The 15,562-nt window shown below is 38.3% G+C and overlaps 1 protein-coding gene across 8 annotated transcripts in view; it reads left to right on the top strand.

The window, feature by feature from the left end:
* The window catches only part of ZMIZ1 (zinc finger MIZ-type containing 1), a 341,983-nt gene that overhangs the window by 192,569 nt on the left and 133,852 nt on the right, over window positions 1-15,562 (top strand). For all 8 annotated transcript variants that reach the window (XM_058840875.1, XM_058840879.1, XM_058840874.1 and 5 more), the window contains one exon: window positions 9,146-9,259. In XM_058840875.1, coding sequence (XP_058696858.1) covers window positions 9,146-9,259 — 114 coding nt within the window. The remainder of the gene's footprint in view (window positions 1-9,145; window positions 9,260-15,562) is intronic.

Here is a 15,562-nt window from a genome sequence, read left to right as displayed (position 1 = left end):
GCCTCAGCATTGTTACTGTGGTCACACAGAGACATCTCATGCTAGCGTGGTGTAACAGGGAGGTACTGATGGAAAATGGCTCATTTCACTTGCCAAGACGAGCAAGTGAACTGGTTAGGCAAACTGATTTCATCATTCTGTTGGGCTGTAATTGCAAATTTAAAGAGAGACTGGAGCCTTGCATGACTGAGCATGGCCTTGGAGAAAGAGCAAACAGTTTTACCTTTGTCTTGTGACCTTTATCCCATAAAATCAGTTTGTGAGTGCTTAAGGAAAAATAATTCCGACCCCTCTGATTATGTGGAGTCTTTGTAAACCATGCTGTTCCCACTGCTCTCAGCTGACATAATAGCAGTGCAGATGCTGGGGATAAGGAAGGTACAAAGACTGCAAGATGAACATAAAGGCATACTGCCATTAGTCTGCCCCATTTCCATCTTCAGTCAGATCTGATCACAGCCTTTAGACCCCCAGGTCACAGTTTCCTCCTGGGCAGGGGAGGGTGGGGTGGAACAGCAAGTTATGACTAAAGAGGTTTAATTTGCTGCATGTTCCCTTACTTAACATAAAGTTTTATCAAAGTATATCATAAATATACTGCAGTTATGGAGGTCAAAAGGAATAGAGCAGGAAGACAATGTTGCAGTTCTGATCAGAAGAGTTAAGGAATGACTCTTGTTTTAGCTCTTCTGGCTTCTGTGTATAGTTCTTGAGGACCAGATGTTAAATCCATTGCTTTCACTTTTGTAAAACTAATGGACAAGCCAAGGGTGCAGTATCTGTGCTCCAGTACGTGCATATAGGTGTGCAATCATCATCACAAAACTCATGGTATAGGAGATCCAGGCAGCAGAACAAGGTTGCTCAATTACCAGGCATTCACCTTTTCTGAAATCAGTACTGAATTATACACACACTTTATACTGAAAGTGTATGAGAGAAGCAGCTATGAAAATCTGTATTAATATAGATTTTGTTCTCATATAGTTCATAACTGAACAGCTTGGGTTTTTTTCAGTTCAGTGATGCTCGTATTTTTTATTTGTTCTTTTTCTCATTTGTTTAGCATGTGATCTTTCCCATCAAGAAGTATTTCCTTGATGTTAAAATATCTGATAAAGAGGTGCTGGTCATTGCTCAATATTTTAGTTTTGAAAAAGAAGCTGCAATCTACGAAGGGGGCAAAGGTGACTCCATTTGCTCTGTTTTTTGTAAGTAGGAATGGCTAACATGGTCTTAATCTCTCTCTTAGTGTATGTAGTGCCTCTCAAAATGTGAGCCTAATAAAATATTTATAAAGCCTCTGATGGAATGAGCCATGTAAGTGCAAGATAATTCTATTAATTAGGGATCTCTCAATCTCAAAAACACTAAACTGGGGAGGGGGATTATCTGAATACAAACTGCACAGCTTGAGCCTTTTAATTTTTTGCTAAATAAAACAACCTTTGATATTGAAAGGAGCTGTAGAGAATTGAACTATCTACACCCATATCCAGATAAACAAAAATCACACTCCCAAAAGACAGAAAAGAGCTCAATACTCCCCTGTATCCTCATGAAAAAGACCATTTGTTTTGAATATTGATTGCAGATGAGTTTTTAATATACTGAGTATGGCTGCTGGTGGATAGGGCAAGGTGTACATAATCACTGTTGGCTGTAAAAAAAAAAAAAAATATGGAGAAACCACCTATTTGAGGTTGTCATTTTCTATGTTTAAAGTGTATTCTTGGGTAGTGTTGTCCTGTATTTCTGTACCTGAGCTTTCTGGTGGATGGGGATCTGAAGCAGAGGCCTTTGCATAGGAGGGGAGACAGGCTTATGGTTGGGCTCACTCACAGAGCTTGCTCAGGGTTTAGAGTAATAAAGGCTCTATCAATGTATAAAAGCAAATGGCTCTTGCTGATGTGCAGGTCTTATGGCACTGAGTGAGCTATCAAATTTAGGTCTAGTAGCAGTGTACCTGTGCACTGAGTAACACACAGAGACCAGCTTTGTCTCCCCTTGGTTATGCTCTGTCAAGGGTGTCTGACCAGGAATCCTATTTGCATTCTTAAGAGAGGTGATTAGTTTTCATTTGGGAGCTGAACGCCCTTTGCCCCACATGCAGGAGCACAGTAATTCTGCTCCCAGGTTGTTTAGTTGAAGGGCATGTAATCTCTGCCAGTTCTCTCTGCCCTTTCTCTGATCCGGTCCCATTCTTCCCTTCCTCTTTGTCCCTCTTCTGCACAATAGTGCATTTCCATTACACATGACTGCAGACATGTCTGGATGAGCATTTAGAGGGACAACAGATAGTCTGAATTGTCTGGCAGAATCTGCCAAAGCACCTAGCCACCAAATCCCATCTCAAGGGTCAGAGTGAGATACACAGCAAGAGTTAGAAAAGTCCTGTAGGCACGGAGAAGTGGGTCAGTTCCTTCACCAGCCAATATCAATCGGGTTAGCTCCAAAGGAATTATGTTTTCTGCATTATAGTTTTGAGCATACTTATTTTTATATATAAATTTCGATAGCTGCTTTTCTGTTTCTCTTATTAAATTCTTAGATTTCACAAACGCATGAGAATTTTAATTTCCATTGTTGTCAAGAAAGGCTTGAAAATCTGCATGCTTGCAGCTGAAAATAGCAAGCAGGTCATGTGACCTTCAGGGTCATACACAGGCATTTCAAATGCCACCACCTGTAATGAAATTTATGTCATGCAGAGTACCTGGCTCATCATTTGGAAGAGTTGGACTGGGTTTTATATACCTCAAAATTCTGGACCTTCTGGAAAGTTTTGAGAGCATTCAGATGAACCTGTAGTCTAAACTTGGCTGAAGTCTCAGGATTACCTCAAGGTTAAATATGTACAGTATCGGAACACTAAAAATCTGTGTTTCCTTTTGGCACCTTTCTTTGTATGCATTATTTTTATGTACAATAATGAGGAATGTTAATAAAAAATATTTATCTGGTTTGAAATAATTGAAAGTACAGGTTTGCTTTTTAAAATGGAGCGTGTTGTGATGCAGGAGGAGTATTTATGCTGTGAACTTAACTGTGTCATCCTCTTACATTGATGATACAGCTCCACCTTTGGGAGAAGTTTCACAGTGCGTTTAATCCAAAACTGCTGCTGAGAGCAGAGTCCTGATACCTTCCCAGGCCTACCTTTTGTTTGCTGCCACTTTCTTTGAGTCAGGTCTGATGACTGTGACTCAGTGTGAGCGATGACTGAAAGTCAGCATTTGGGAAGTTAGATCACAGTCAGAACAGCAAGCATGGTCTGAGGTGCTGAAAGTGCTGGAAGTACATGTTTGGGCAAAGAAGCTCACAGAGACAACCTGCCATAAGACTAAGCATTCCCAACAAAATGTATATTAAGATTTAGGTCAGCTTCAGACTAGTGTTGGTACACAAGAAGGATGTGCTGTAACACGTGCCCATTCCCGTGAGCTCTTGCAGGGCCCCTCTGGAGTGGCTCACACTGCTGCTGTCTCCTCTGCCAGTGCTAAGGTTCAAGGACCTGCTCTGCCTGCCATCCTGGAGGGCCAGCACAGCTCAAATTGTTAGTGTAGAATGGGGGTACTTTACCAGGAAGGCAGGCATGTGTCCTCTTGTGCGGTGGAGGGGAGCAGGCAGAAGGCACAGGGAGGCAGGAGCCTGCTAGGGCTGGCAGCCCCAGTGCGTGTGGAAGAGCAGCCCAGACTTTCAGTCCTGCAGGAGAACAGCAGCCTCCTGGATTCACTTCCCCCAACCGGTGGACCAGAACGTTTGCCAAGCATTCAGCCTTGCCACGTGGTGTGTAGGAAGGGGTTAATTTCAGAGCGAAGAAAAAGCTACCTACATCTCTCTGTGTTTTCTTTTTCTGTGCTCTGAAAAGCTCCCTGTGTTGCCAGTGTTTTGTGTCGCTGATGTAAAATTCCCAGACTCGTTGATTAGTGAAGCTAGACAGTAGACAGGGTCCAAGTGGCTAACCATGTGAGAAATTCAGTTACTGTAGGCTACTGTTAATTAACCTAGAATCTACAACATGGCATAATGTCTGCGTGATAAGTTATATTATCTTCAGCAGTTCAATTAAATCAAGGAGTGAGACACAGAGCAGACGTAACTCGACAAAACAAACAGACAACTTGAGTCAGCCTTCATAATTTGCTGCGACATCACGTAAATAAATGCAATAACTTGTTTAGCATAGTTAAGCAGTTTGCTGCTCAAATACTTATTTGCATGACATCTCATTTTGAATAGGTTAAGTTGTGGCAAATTGGGTCTGTGCCTTCAGTCTGATGTATTCCACAGAAAAGACGAAAGAAGCCCTCTACCAGAGATGTCATTTGTAAATTGAAATTCAACATTTGTTTTCTATAGCAGCAAACTGGAACATATGGATTTTGTGTTTAAATGATTCACTTTCCATACCATTGCTGTCACGTTAGCATTTCTTGGTGTGAGATAATATTAAACCTCTGTAATTGTTCTTAATTTTGACTGATATTCTTGTGTTGCTTACTAGACTGTTCTGTCTAAGGTACACAAGTGTACAAATGGGTTGCAGAACTTTATATTTAGAGAGGATAAGGCCATTGTTTGTTCTTGCCATGTTTCAATGTGGGTAATTGGTTTCAGTCTCCAAAATCATATTGAGTCTTGGATTGCAGAAAGTGGTTTTCACCCACTTTGATGTTGGTGAGATGACTGAGAGTGCTCAGTTATGCTTTAGTATCCTTCTAAATAATAGGAACTTTATTATATACCTATTATTAATTCATACGGGTTTGAAATCATATGTGAAATGAAGTTTCTATTTTTTTGCCCGTTGCAGATTTTTTAATGCATATCAAGACTTTCTGATCACTGTTTGATTGGAAGGGAGTAACAATTTTAAGTGGTGGCTGTATTTTGAAATGTTGGGACCAAAAGTTGCCCCATGTTGGCTGTTGCATGTAACTCTAAATGCAATTGTTGCCCTCACTCCAGGAAGTGAGCAGTAAACCATGGAATGGACACACAGACAGTTGCAGTGGAATCTGGTGAACTTGGGTCCTACTGTACCTGCATCCCCTGCCTGTATGTCCATACAAATTTACAAAGATGGTAAACAGAGCATTTAAACCAGAGGTGGTCATGAGCAGCAGTCAATGTTCCCATCTTCCCTGGAATCCAGCCCAGATGTCAGCAGTCCTCAGAAAAGGGCTTTGCTGTTACAGTTCACTCATCTTGGAGATAGTAAAATGGAGAAAAAAGTCTTTTGCTGCTGTCTCTATTGCTCTACACCAGACTGTTAATTGAAGAGCTACATAGAACAAAAGATTCTGACTCTGAAACTCAGACTCTCCCCTTAGAACATCACCTGGTGATTCCTGCAGTAATGGTATGCTCTCATGCATCAAGTATTTCTTTGATTTCTGTGATTCCTGTTCCACTCAGGCTAAGGGAATATTAGATTTGGGGTGTTATAAAAGATTAGATGGAAAATTGTCTAAATTTTTTCAATTATTGAAATTGTCACGTTCTGCTAATAGTCTTCTGAAAAGCAAATGATACTGAAAGCAATCTGGTAAATAACTCTTTCGTTCAGTTCATTGGCTTTGTTCATTTTTGCTTCAGATTTTATTCATACGAATCCTCTCCACTTGCTGAAAACATGATTGCTTGCAAGCATTGGTGCTGTTAGGTGGCCCTTCACTAGCAGCTTTGAAGATACACCAGGACGTGTCGTAACCAGATCTGGTTCATTGTCCCTTTTTTCTAAACCAGCTACTAATGAGGTGGATTTTTTTCCCCTTGTTTACAAGAGGCACAATTTCAGAAGAGACTCTTCAGACACTGCCTTGCTTCTTCAAAATGCTGCCAATAATTTCAGTTGAAGAGGACAGAGCCATGCATGGAAAATGCTTCACAACAAAGCTGATGGATGGATGGATCTGGCATAAGCTTTGTTTTATACTTCTGTTCTTGGATCGAGAACTGAGAATATCTCTTTAATTTCCTGTTCGATGAATACAGTAGATGTAATATTCTTCTCAGGCAGGCTTTTTGTTGTGAGAATGTGAATGACATTGGGGATTTTTGCTCCACATGCAGTGTTTACGTTGTCAATAAATAAAAATCACAGTAGGCATTAGGACTGTTTTCTTACGTAACTGAGGGAAGGAATTGCACCTGCCTTCAGGCTTTGGTTCATGCTGGATCTTCCATTTGTTTTCCACAAAAGTAGCCTTGTCCTTTGTAATGCAAAAAAGAAAAACTGGGGGAGAACCTGAGTTTAAAATTATTTAGAAAGTCAGAAAGCTATGAGAAATATGTCCCAGACAGCACTGTGTGTGACACTGCAGGAAGTTTCCTCTTGAGACCAGTTTTTATATCATCCCATAAACTACTCAAATCCATTCCACAGAGGCAGCACACACTGGTATTCTGACTTCTTCCTGAGTTTTTTAGTCTACGATGGAATTAATTGAATTGCTTATCTTGCCCAGTGAGTTTCTAAACAAGTTTTAGTTAAGTAGTTGCATTTAAGAAGTCAGGATTTCAGTATCCCCTCTGTATTTAAGTGGGTTCTGATAGTGTCCTTCAGGATCAGTCCTTATGCAGTGAAATAACTTGCTGGAGGGTTGCAGAACAAACAGTTAAAACCAAGTCATTGGGGTCACCCCTGCTTTGGCACAGGCAATTAGAAGGAGCCTTTTCCTCCCTTGGAAAGTGGAAGTTTAATACATGTTGAAACTTTAAGGAAAAAAATACTGTTTTTTGATGGTGTTATGGTAAGCAGAAATTACCCTTATGTGGTGCTAAACTGAAAATTAGCATATGGATGAGGGTGTGCCCAGCTTTTTATCTGTTAACCTGTATCTATAAAAATTATTCTCATTCAGGTATAGTGTCTGTTTCTCAATGGGAAAATTTCATTTAGTAGATGTCAGCTTTAGTAGAAAATGGGTGTAGCTGGCAAGCAGCAACACTGGTGAGAGTAAATATAATGTAGCTCTTTGGGCTTTGGTTAATGAACCTCAATTCATTTTCCTTCCCTCAAGGAGGGAAAAGTTGCTAAAAACTGTTTCACATACAGAATTGCATAGCTTTCAGTGAATTCTTCTTTATGTTGTTTCTGTGTGGAAGGGGTTTTCGTTTTTTTTCCCTTCTGAGAGATCTGTGACCTAAGTCCTGTCAGTACAGTAGGTATTCAGTATGGTGCAATTTGTTCACCAGCTCATGTGCCTCTCTTGCCTTCTGGAAATAGTGTATTTGATATTAGCAGAGCTTACGTGTGCTATTGTAGAGGAGTTTGAAGCAACTTCTGTTACCCCTGCAGATCAAAGTGGCCTGTGGAAGGAGCAGTATTCACTGAGAGATTTGGTGTCAGGCAGTCACTTCTCTTGAGGTTTAAGTGAAGCATTCAAAAAGGCTTCCTTTTCCCTTTTACTTGGAAGATTCATAACCCAAACTGCTGGTTCTGTTCGTGGGTTTGTTTTTTGTTTTTCTTACATGCAGCCTTAAAATATGGCTTTTACATGTACTTACATGGATTCTTGCCTTTAGTCTGTGTACACAATTGTTTTACTCCTCCAACAAGTAGACAGTCAGCCATCAAAGAGATGAAATTCTGAAATGCAGCCTAGGTACAGCTCTCGCTGGTTGGTAAGTGGGAGCTGTACCCATGTTGATAGAGCTTTGCACAATGCCTGTCTGCTTTTTCAAATTCTGAAATTGTTTTAAAAATCCATGCCCTGCATGTCAGTCATCTCTTGTTAAAACAAGGCGTCTGACCAAGAGCATTCATTGAATAAGAATTATTTAATGTAACATGATCCAAAAGCTCACAGACTGGGAACTCCTGAAAACCTGGCATGGGAGGATTTTTTTTTTTTTTTTCCCTTCATTTGTCATGAAGTTAATACATGCAGCTACTCAGGCATGAGGGGATGAAGGGAGAAAAAATAGGTTGTGAACATTATAGTTCATCCAGATGCTTAGAAATGAGCAGTCACGTTTTCCCAAGTTATGCAACTGATTTAAAAGTAATGATATATTTTAAAAATTATGCCCCTGAGATTCGTGCCTCCCGGATAAAACACTCATATCATTTTCATACTTTTCTCAGCAATTCCAAGAATTATGAAACTGCTACTTAAAAAACCCCAACAATTCCTAAATACTCTCTCTTCTTGTTGTTTCTGGAGTTTTCACTGAAAATCTACCATCACCCGGAGAATTTAGTAGCAATATTGCTGATGTAAATTGAATTTCTTCTTTCCTGTTCCATCCCTCTGCTCCAGCTAAAATGCTGGAATACTTTGGCAATGCAGACAGTGAGGGATGATAGTGTGAACAATGGTATTAGGTAAGTTTACTAATTGCTTCTAAAATCAGGACTTCTGGTATTTCAGTATAAAGGCAGAAGTTAATGTGGTAAGTCAAAAAAATAATCCATTGCCCATACAAATTTCAAAACAAATCCAGATTTTGTTTTTCCCTCTCAAAATCCTGCCACCCTCTTCAGGAGAAGTAGGGTTCCACTCTGAAATGTCTGCATTCCTTCTGTGCATGTGAAGGCATTTTTAGTTAAGAAATAACTCTCCATTTTTCATGATCCTGAAGCTGATCACCCTAATTGCTCATGGCGATGTCACGAGCAACAGAAACCAAGGCTCCTAGAAAGGATTGGTATAGTGAGTGTGCTTCTCCCTGTCACTGGCATTTTCTGAGTCTGTTACATTTGCCACATTGGCCAGCAGCAAAGATTGAAATCTTGATTTCAAGATTGAAATCTTGTTGCATGTCCCAGCAGTGGGGCATATGCACACTTCAAAGACATTGAACCTGACACTAAAATTTCCCTTAATTTGGGCTCAGACAGTTTTGATTTCCATATAGAATCCATTATGATTTGCAGGTGGGAGAGGTGGTGCGGTGGAAGAAAGAGTTTAGGGAGCTCTGGTATTTCAGCTACAGCTTGTCTCTAACTAATGAAGTCATGTCAGAAAACAGTGTAAGGATTAATAAGAACATAGTAGGATTTTCTGCATCCACTGTGCAGTTTAAAGTCTTGCTTTTGAAATACATGCCACACTTTGCAATAATATGATGTAGAAAGGGATATCTCAGCCCTTGTGTATTTTATTTACCATATTGCTTTGCCTTCCCTTTCCAGCACTTACAGAACCCAGCAAACTTCCATAATGCAGCAACAGAGCTCCTGGACTGGTGTGGAGACCCCAGAGCCTTCCAGAGACCGTTTGAGCAGAGCCTGATGGGTTGTTTGACGGTATGTCCATCCTACTGTGACAGTGGCTCCAGTTGCGTTTTATACTGTGTTCACTCTCTTGTGGCCAAGGGAACTTGATTTTCAGAATCTGCATTTTTAGGGAATTTTTGTCATTTTACCTTAAATACATAAAGCCAGATCCTAAGACCTGTTTATGACTCCGTTGCTTAACAGGAAGCAAAATGCAATAACAAGAAGTTAGAGCATAAGAGGGCTAAATATTTTTGGTTAGATTACTTACAGATGCACAGGCTAGATTATTTGTTATACACATACAGTTTGAAATTGCTAAGCAAGCCATGTTCTTACAGAGTAATGAACTTTCCAGGTATTTGTTTTCCCTTGGCATTTTTGGTAGGGCTGAAGGACTGCTTGCCTTTTATTCTGAGTATGCTGTGCTTCCAGCCAAACAGTGTTTCTGACATGCCTGTTCAGCTTACTTTGTTACATGTATTGACTGCAGGTCTAATCCTGAATTACTAATTCCAGCAGTTCTGTTGATTTCAGTGCTTTTCTTACCATTCACTTTTCATTAAGACCACTGTAGTTCCTAAGGTGATCTCATAATAATGTATTAAAATACATATTTGTCTGTGCATTTTTTCTTTTGAAAATTTTATTTTCCAGCAGCAGCAGTCCAGAACTGTTATGTGGAGTCAAGAAGGTAGATGAATTAAATTCTGACTGAGCAGGAGGGTTAAAAGCCTCACGGCAATTTGCCAAGCAAGTTAATAGCAAATAGTCTAAATAAATAGTCACGAAAGAAATAGAAATTCTGAAATTATTAATGAAGAGACTGTCCTTTTATTTGTTGTGGGGCAGAAGTGCATGGATTATTTTCATGCACTGTGTAGCTGGTATATATAAAACAGACATTAAGACTGAGATTTAGCTGCCAGAATTCCAAATGTTAAGGAATGGCTCCATCTTAGTGTGCTCCAGTGTATAGCATCCCCCAGATTTGTATGTCAAGAAGTTAGAATACATCCAATTATAATAGGAGATGCATATAAACTTCCAGTTAGAGAAAAAAATAAAATAAAGGATGTTAAATTTGTAAAGTCCAAAGATAGAATATTTAACAATTCTGTTTGAAGTTAAAGTTATTGGTAGCATCAATTATGAAAAAATGCACATAATGTCCAATGTGACCACAACTATATTTTATTTATACTTTTTTAAAACTTTGCTAGCATTTTTCAGGGTAGCTTTTGGGAAAGGAGTCATTCACCTCAAGTATGATTGGGCAGTCTGTGCACAGTATTTCTCTGCAGCCCCTGGTAGAACATTGTGAGTCTGACCTGTGACTTCCTTGCTGTTTAAATCTTTCCTTTCTGCATGAGCAGATCTTCAGCCCTGCCCAAGTGGAGGGTCAAAATAAGGTCTGACTGCTAGTGATTCATTCTCCTCACAGAGTGTACAGAAAGTGGGCAGGAAATGTTCCATGAAAACTGGTGAGGTAAAACACAATACATGGTTTTCAGTATGTTGAAATGAAAATACTGTTTTTCTTCTGACAAGAATGAAAGAAAAAAAACAACCTTACTATCTAGGTGCTGTTAATATTTGAGCCACATCTGTTGCTTTGCTTCATACTTCTCCCTGAAATCTGAACAGGGTGGCATGTCCCCCTTTCCCAAGCTTGTTGTGGGAGAACTCTCTGCAGTGTAGGACTGACTGGCAGCAGCATCTTTATCACATGTTGTAATCTCATTATATTCCTGACAAGGAAATAACACAGGAACTTAACCAGGTGGCTTGTTCAGTGTTTGATAGATACACAGGATTTGCAGAATGCCTATAAACTGCAATGAATATGTTTCTTGTTCTTAATTTTAAAATCCCTCTAAGAAAGATACTCTTTAATTTCTCATTGTGCACATCCCTCTTCCTCTTCCTGCTTCCCATTAAACAGACTTAACAGCATGGTTGTATCCCAAGAGGTTTGTACTTCCTGTATCTTCTTAATGCATTAGCAATACAGTGGGCAAGGTCTCTTCTTTTTTTATTTTTCTCCTTATATATTTCTTTTCTATTTGAGCTTACTCATACATAATTTCTGTCTAATTAATATGTTCTGATTCATAATTTAGCAAACGTGGATTTTGAGACTTGTCATTTCCTTACAGGAAAAGAGATTTATCTACTTTTATTTAACAAACATGATAGAACTTCAATCTGTTTTCAGAGAAATTATTCAGAAAGTTGCAAATAAGTGAAAGCTAGCTGAAATACTGGAATATCATGGGTAAATTTAACATCAGTTTGCATAGCTGCAAATGTTCTGTACTATCAGGAGCCTATTTTTCTTAATGCTAACAAGGTTTACCGGTGTCCTTCTTTGTGAGGATTAGGCTAAAAGAAAAATGAAAAATCAGTATGAAAGTCTATTCAACCACTGAACAGGATTAGTGTTTTATTTTGCCAGCCTTTAAAATGACCTTCAGAATCAAATTCCCTTAAAATTTCCATATTTTTGGATATATATTTTAAAGCAAGTAATCCTCAAATGTACATCATTACAACATTTGAGCTGTGTAGTTCTTTAAGGCATTTAATTTGGAAATTCTACAAATATTAAAAATGCTTGCTCATAAAGCTTCCCCTTTGTAGTATTGATTTTGATTTTTTTTTTTTTTATTATTTTTATTTTTTTTTATGACATTTTCTTCTGTTAACTCTAACCAGGGAAAATGTGGTATGCTAAACTGTTCTGGAACCATCAAGGGATATGAAAAGACCATGTCCTCTGAGCAATATCACGATATACACTAATCCAAATTGAAACTTATTAGGATGTCGTGAATGCAGAAGGGCAGGATCTCTCAGAAATGTGCAAACCATTCACTGACACACTGCAAACATGAAATGCAGCAGATGTACTGACAGCATCAAAACAGATCTGTTGTGGTATGAATAGCCAGCTTAATAGATTATCACAGATAGGTATAACAGATTCTTTACATCATTTAAGTCTTATGTATAGTCTTTTGCAAAAATTAACCAATTAGCTTTAATCCTATTAGTAAAGGACAAATATGCTCACAGTCTGGAAATATGGCTTTAATTTAAGAAGCGTTTCATAGAAATAGTTCTGTTTACCAATTTTGTGTTGGGACTGTCAGTAATGTCTGGTAACTTTTTAACCACCTGAATGTTTTTATTCCTGCTGCCTGTCTTAGAATAGGTGCAGAAGAATGATCTTAGAAATATTCTGCCTGGGCAATAGCAGAAGAGCTTCCAGCTTCATTTCTGGAATTACTTGCTTTGATAATAATATACAGAATATATAAATATATAGAGAGAGAATAGGCTGTTGTGAAGGGTTTTCTTAAATTATAACACCATCACTTAGAGAAATCTTGGTGGCTCGAAAATTTCATGAGTTCACTGGACAGCAGTTGTTGAACAACAACATGTGTAAAGTGTCTGTCTTTCCTTGGTGGTTTTTTTTTTTTTTAAGATTAATCTGTGCACAGTTTACATACTGGCTATTTGCAATAGATAATTTTTCCATATCAGCAGTACTTTATAATCCTGGAGGTACCTATGCTGCTGTGGGCTCCAGTATGCACATTGTATGCAGTGTAATAGGAATGTTTTTCTTATCTCAAGAGGAAACTCTGGATTTGATGCAACGGCTAAATTTTGCCAGAGAGGTACCTAATAAGGTATGTAAACTTCATATCAGTAGTCAAATACTTTGCATTTGTTAAGTAAGATACTTTAAATAATTACTCATTAATCATTAAATGATTAATCATTTCCTTTTGTAATAAAGAAATTAGGCTAATGCTGTCAAGGCCCACAAATAAAATTGAGGTATTTCTGTGCAGTGCAAACAGTCAAAGTGAAAAGGATACATAGGTAAACCAATGGCTTCTGCTATAAATAGAAAACATTTTTTCATTAACTAAGCCCCAAAAGCTGTGCCTCTTTTGACCAAAATGTGATGCATGTGCATTGTGTTGTTATGTTCAAACAGTTCTGACAGACACTAATTCTAGAGCTTAACTCTTTGTGCTTACCCATTACAGAAAATCACTGAAGTGAGTGGGTAATAAAAATTTACAAAGAATACTCATTTTAACAGATAAATAATAAGTCAGGGATAAAGGGGTAAGCTTTGAATCTGTTTTATTTCTTGCAAGCTACAGGCTGTGGAAAGGTTCCCTTAAACAACTTCTACAAAACTCATGCAAACAAATTATGACTTTTCTCAGAGACAATAAAATTTCTTCAAACTTGCCAAGAAAAGCTAAGTGTTATTTTTCAACAGTAGTTATTTTTGAATCAAATAGACAATCTGTAGGCCAGAAACTGAATTATAACTGAAAGCATTAATTCTATTAATTATTGAAATGGCAATGGTTATGGTATTCTTTTGCATATCATACTACTTCTTCCATAGTGTTACAGGGAGCTGATGAAAACAGCCTCCACTTTCCCCAAACCAGACATAGCTGTGTTTTTATTAGGATTGAAAAAATTTCTTACTCTAGCACTAGATTATGTTATGGCAAGGCTGATAATCTTGATAAATTTAAGAATATAATTCTCTAAAAATGTACTATATATGGCATTACCTTACAGTCTTCTGAAATAAACAGCTTCAGTTACTACACAGCATTTTAAAAAAATAACCCTAATTTGGCCAAATCCAATACCAGTCCAAGCAAAGAAATCAAAGTACTTGAATCACTGACAAGTTAACTTTTCTCCTAACCATTTCCCAATCCATGTGGATACTAAAAGTCACATTTAACAGTAATGTTGAGCAAAAAGTTACACAGTAATTGAATTATATCTCTGTGTATGGGAGGCAAAAGCAAGATATTGGTCAAAAGCTTTTCAGGAAAGAATGCTTCAGAGTAGACTACAATACAAATTACTTTCAGTCAGCATTTAGCCCAGGTTGTTTCGTTCATTTCTGCCTCTTAGGTCCAGTGTAGACTCATCCCATAGGTCTGCTCTTGCCCACCAGTTTAACATATAAATGATCTTATTGAAGGCTTTGGATAATGTTCGTGTTGGTGCTACAGGAGAAATGGAAATGAGGAGACAGCTGAGAGCAAAATGGACAGATTTACAGACTAGTCTTCAGCAAAGGACCATAAAGTCACTGCCTTGTTCTCTTGCTGTGCTTCAGCTTTACAAGGCACCAAGTTTATCGTTCTTTAGGGCTCTTCAGTGTGTCTGATCAAGAAATAAAAGAGTGAGAGAAGCAAAGCTGTGTGCAGTTACTCTGTAGCTGTACCTAGGGGCTCCGTCTAAGAAATTAAAATCCATCACTACAATGGTTTTGGACAGTAGGAGGAATTTAGGTAACTGGGGTGTGCTTACTTGAGCTAACTCCTCGGCAAATCACTGAATGTAAGAGAGTTTCTGTAGTGAAAGTTGTTATCTCTAACCACTGTGGTTGGGATTTGAGTCTTTCTTTGCATCCAAAAGATGCAGACTTCCTACCCCAGATCATCCACAAAAAACTATGCTGAAATAGTAATTAAAAGTGCCTTCTCCCCAAATCTTAATGTTCTAGATTTTCCTCTCCAAATACTGGGTCTGCCTCAGTCATCAGATGTGGGAAACTTGTCCATGTTTGTGAAACAGATATTTCTTTTTAATTTTAAACAAGCAAACAGACAGAACACAAAGCTGTAGTCCTAGCTGTACTTCATCTAAAGCTTACAGGTTTAATTTAATTTTTTTGTTCTGCTTGTAGTTCTTAATACATCTCTGTGCTGCTGTTGAGAGTTGCTGAAATAACAAGCATCAATGATAAACTGATGGAAGTACCTGCTAAAAGTTAATGTTTTAATGATACTGATACAATAGTACAGTAACCTTTCGATTTGCATATCTCTTCAGAAAATCCTGGAATTGAGACTGTTGAGATGATTTTAGATCATTTTAAGGAGAAAAAAAACCCTAACTGCTCTCAGTTTCATAATACAGGAATCTATTTTAGCTTGTCTGCTATGTTATGAAGAGCATAATCGGTTAAAAAAAAAAATACATGCATGTTAAAAAAGAAAAAATACAAAAATGGCATATCCAAATAATGTGAGGTTTCCACAACAGGATGCTTCAGACTGCAAATGCAGTTGCTGCTGCAGCAACTTCATGCTTGCCTGGATTCATTCTGTTTAGTGTAGGAAAGTCCACAATCAAAAATCAACCTGCAACATTCCAAAAATCAGATTTCTAATCAAATTAGGATTTGAATGTGCTTAATTAGATGGAAGAGTTGGTTCAGCATATCTATACCCAGAAAACGGGAGATTGCAGCTGCCCCATGAGAGC

This window comes from Poecile atricapillus, chromosome 6 (assembly GCF_030490865.1).
Source record: "Poecile atricapillus isolate bPoeAtr1 chromosome 6, bPoeAtr1.hap1, whole genome shotgun sequence".
Lineage (NCBI taxonomy): Eukaryota > Metazoa > Chordata > Aves > Passeriformes > Paridae > Poecile > Poecile atricapillus.
Note: the sequence above shows the minus strand (reverse complement) of the source record. Positions and strands in the feature narration are given on the sequence as shown.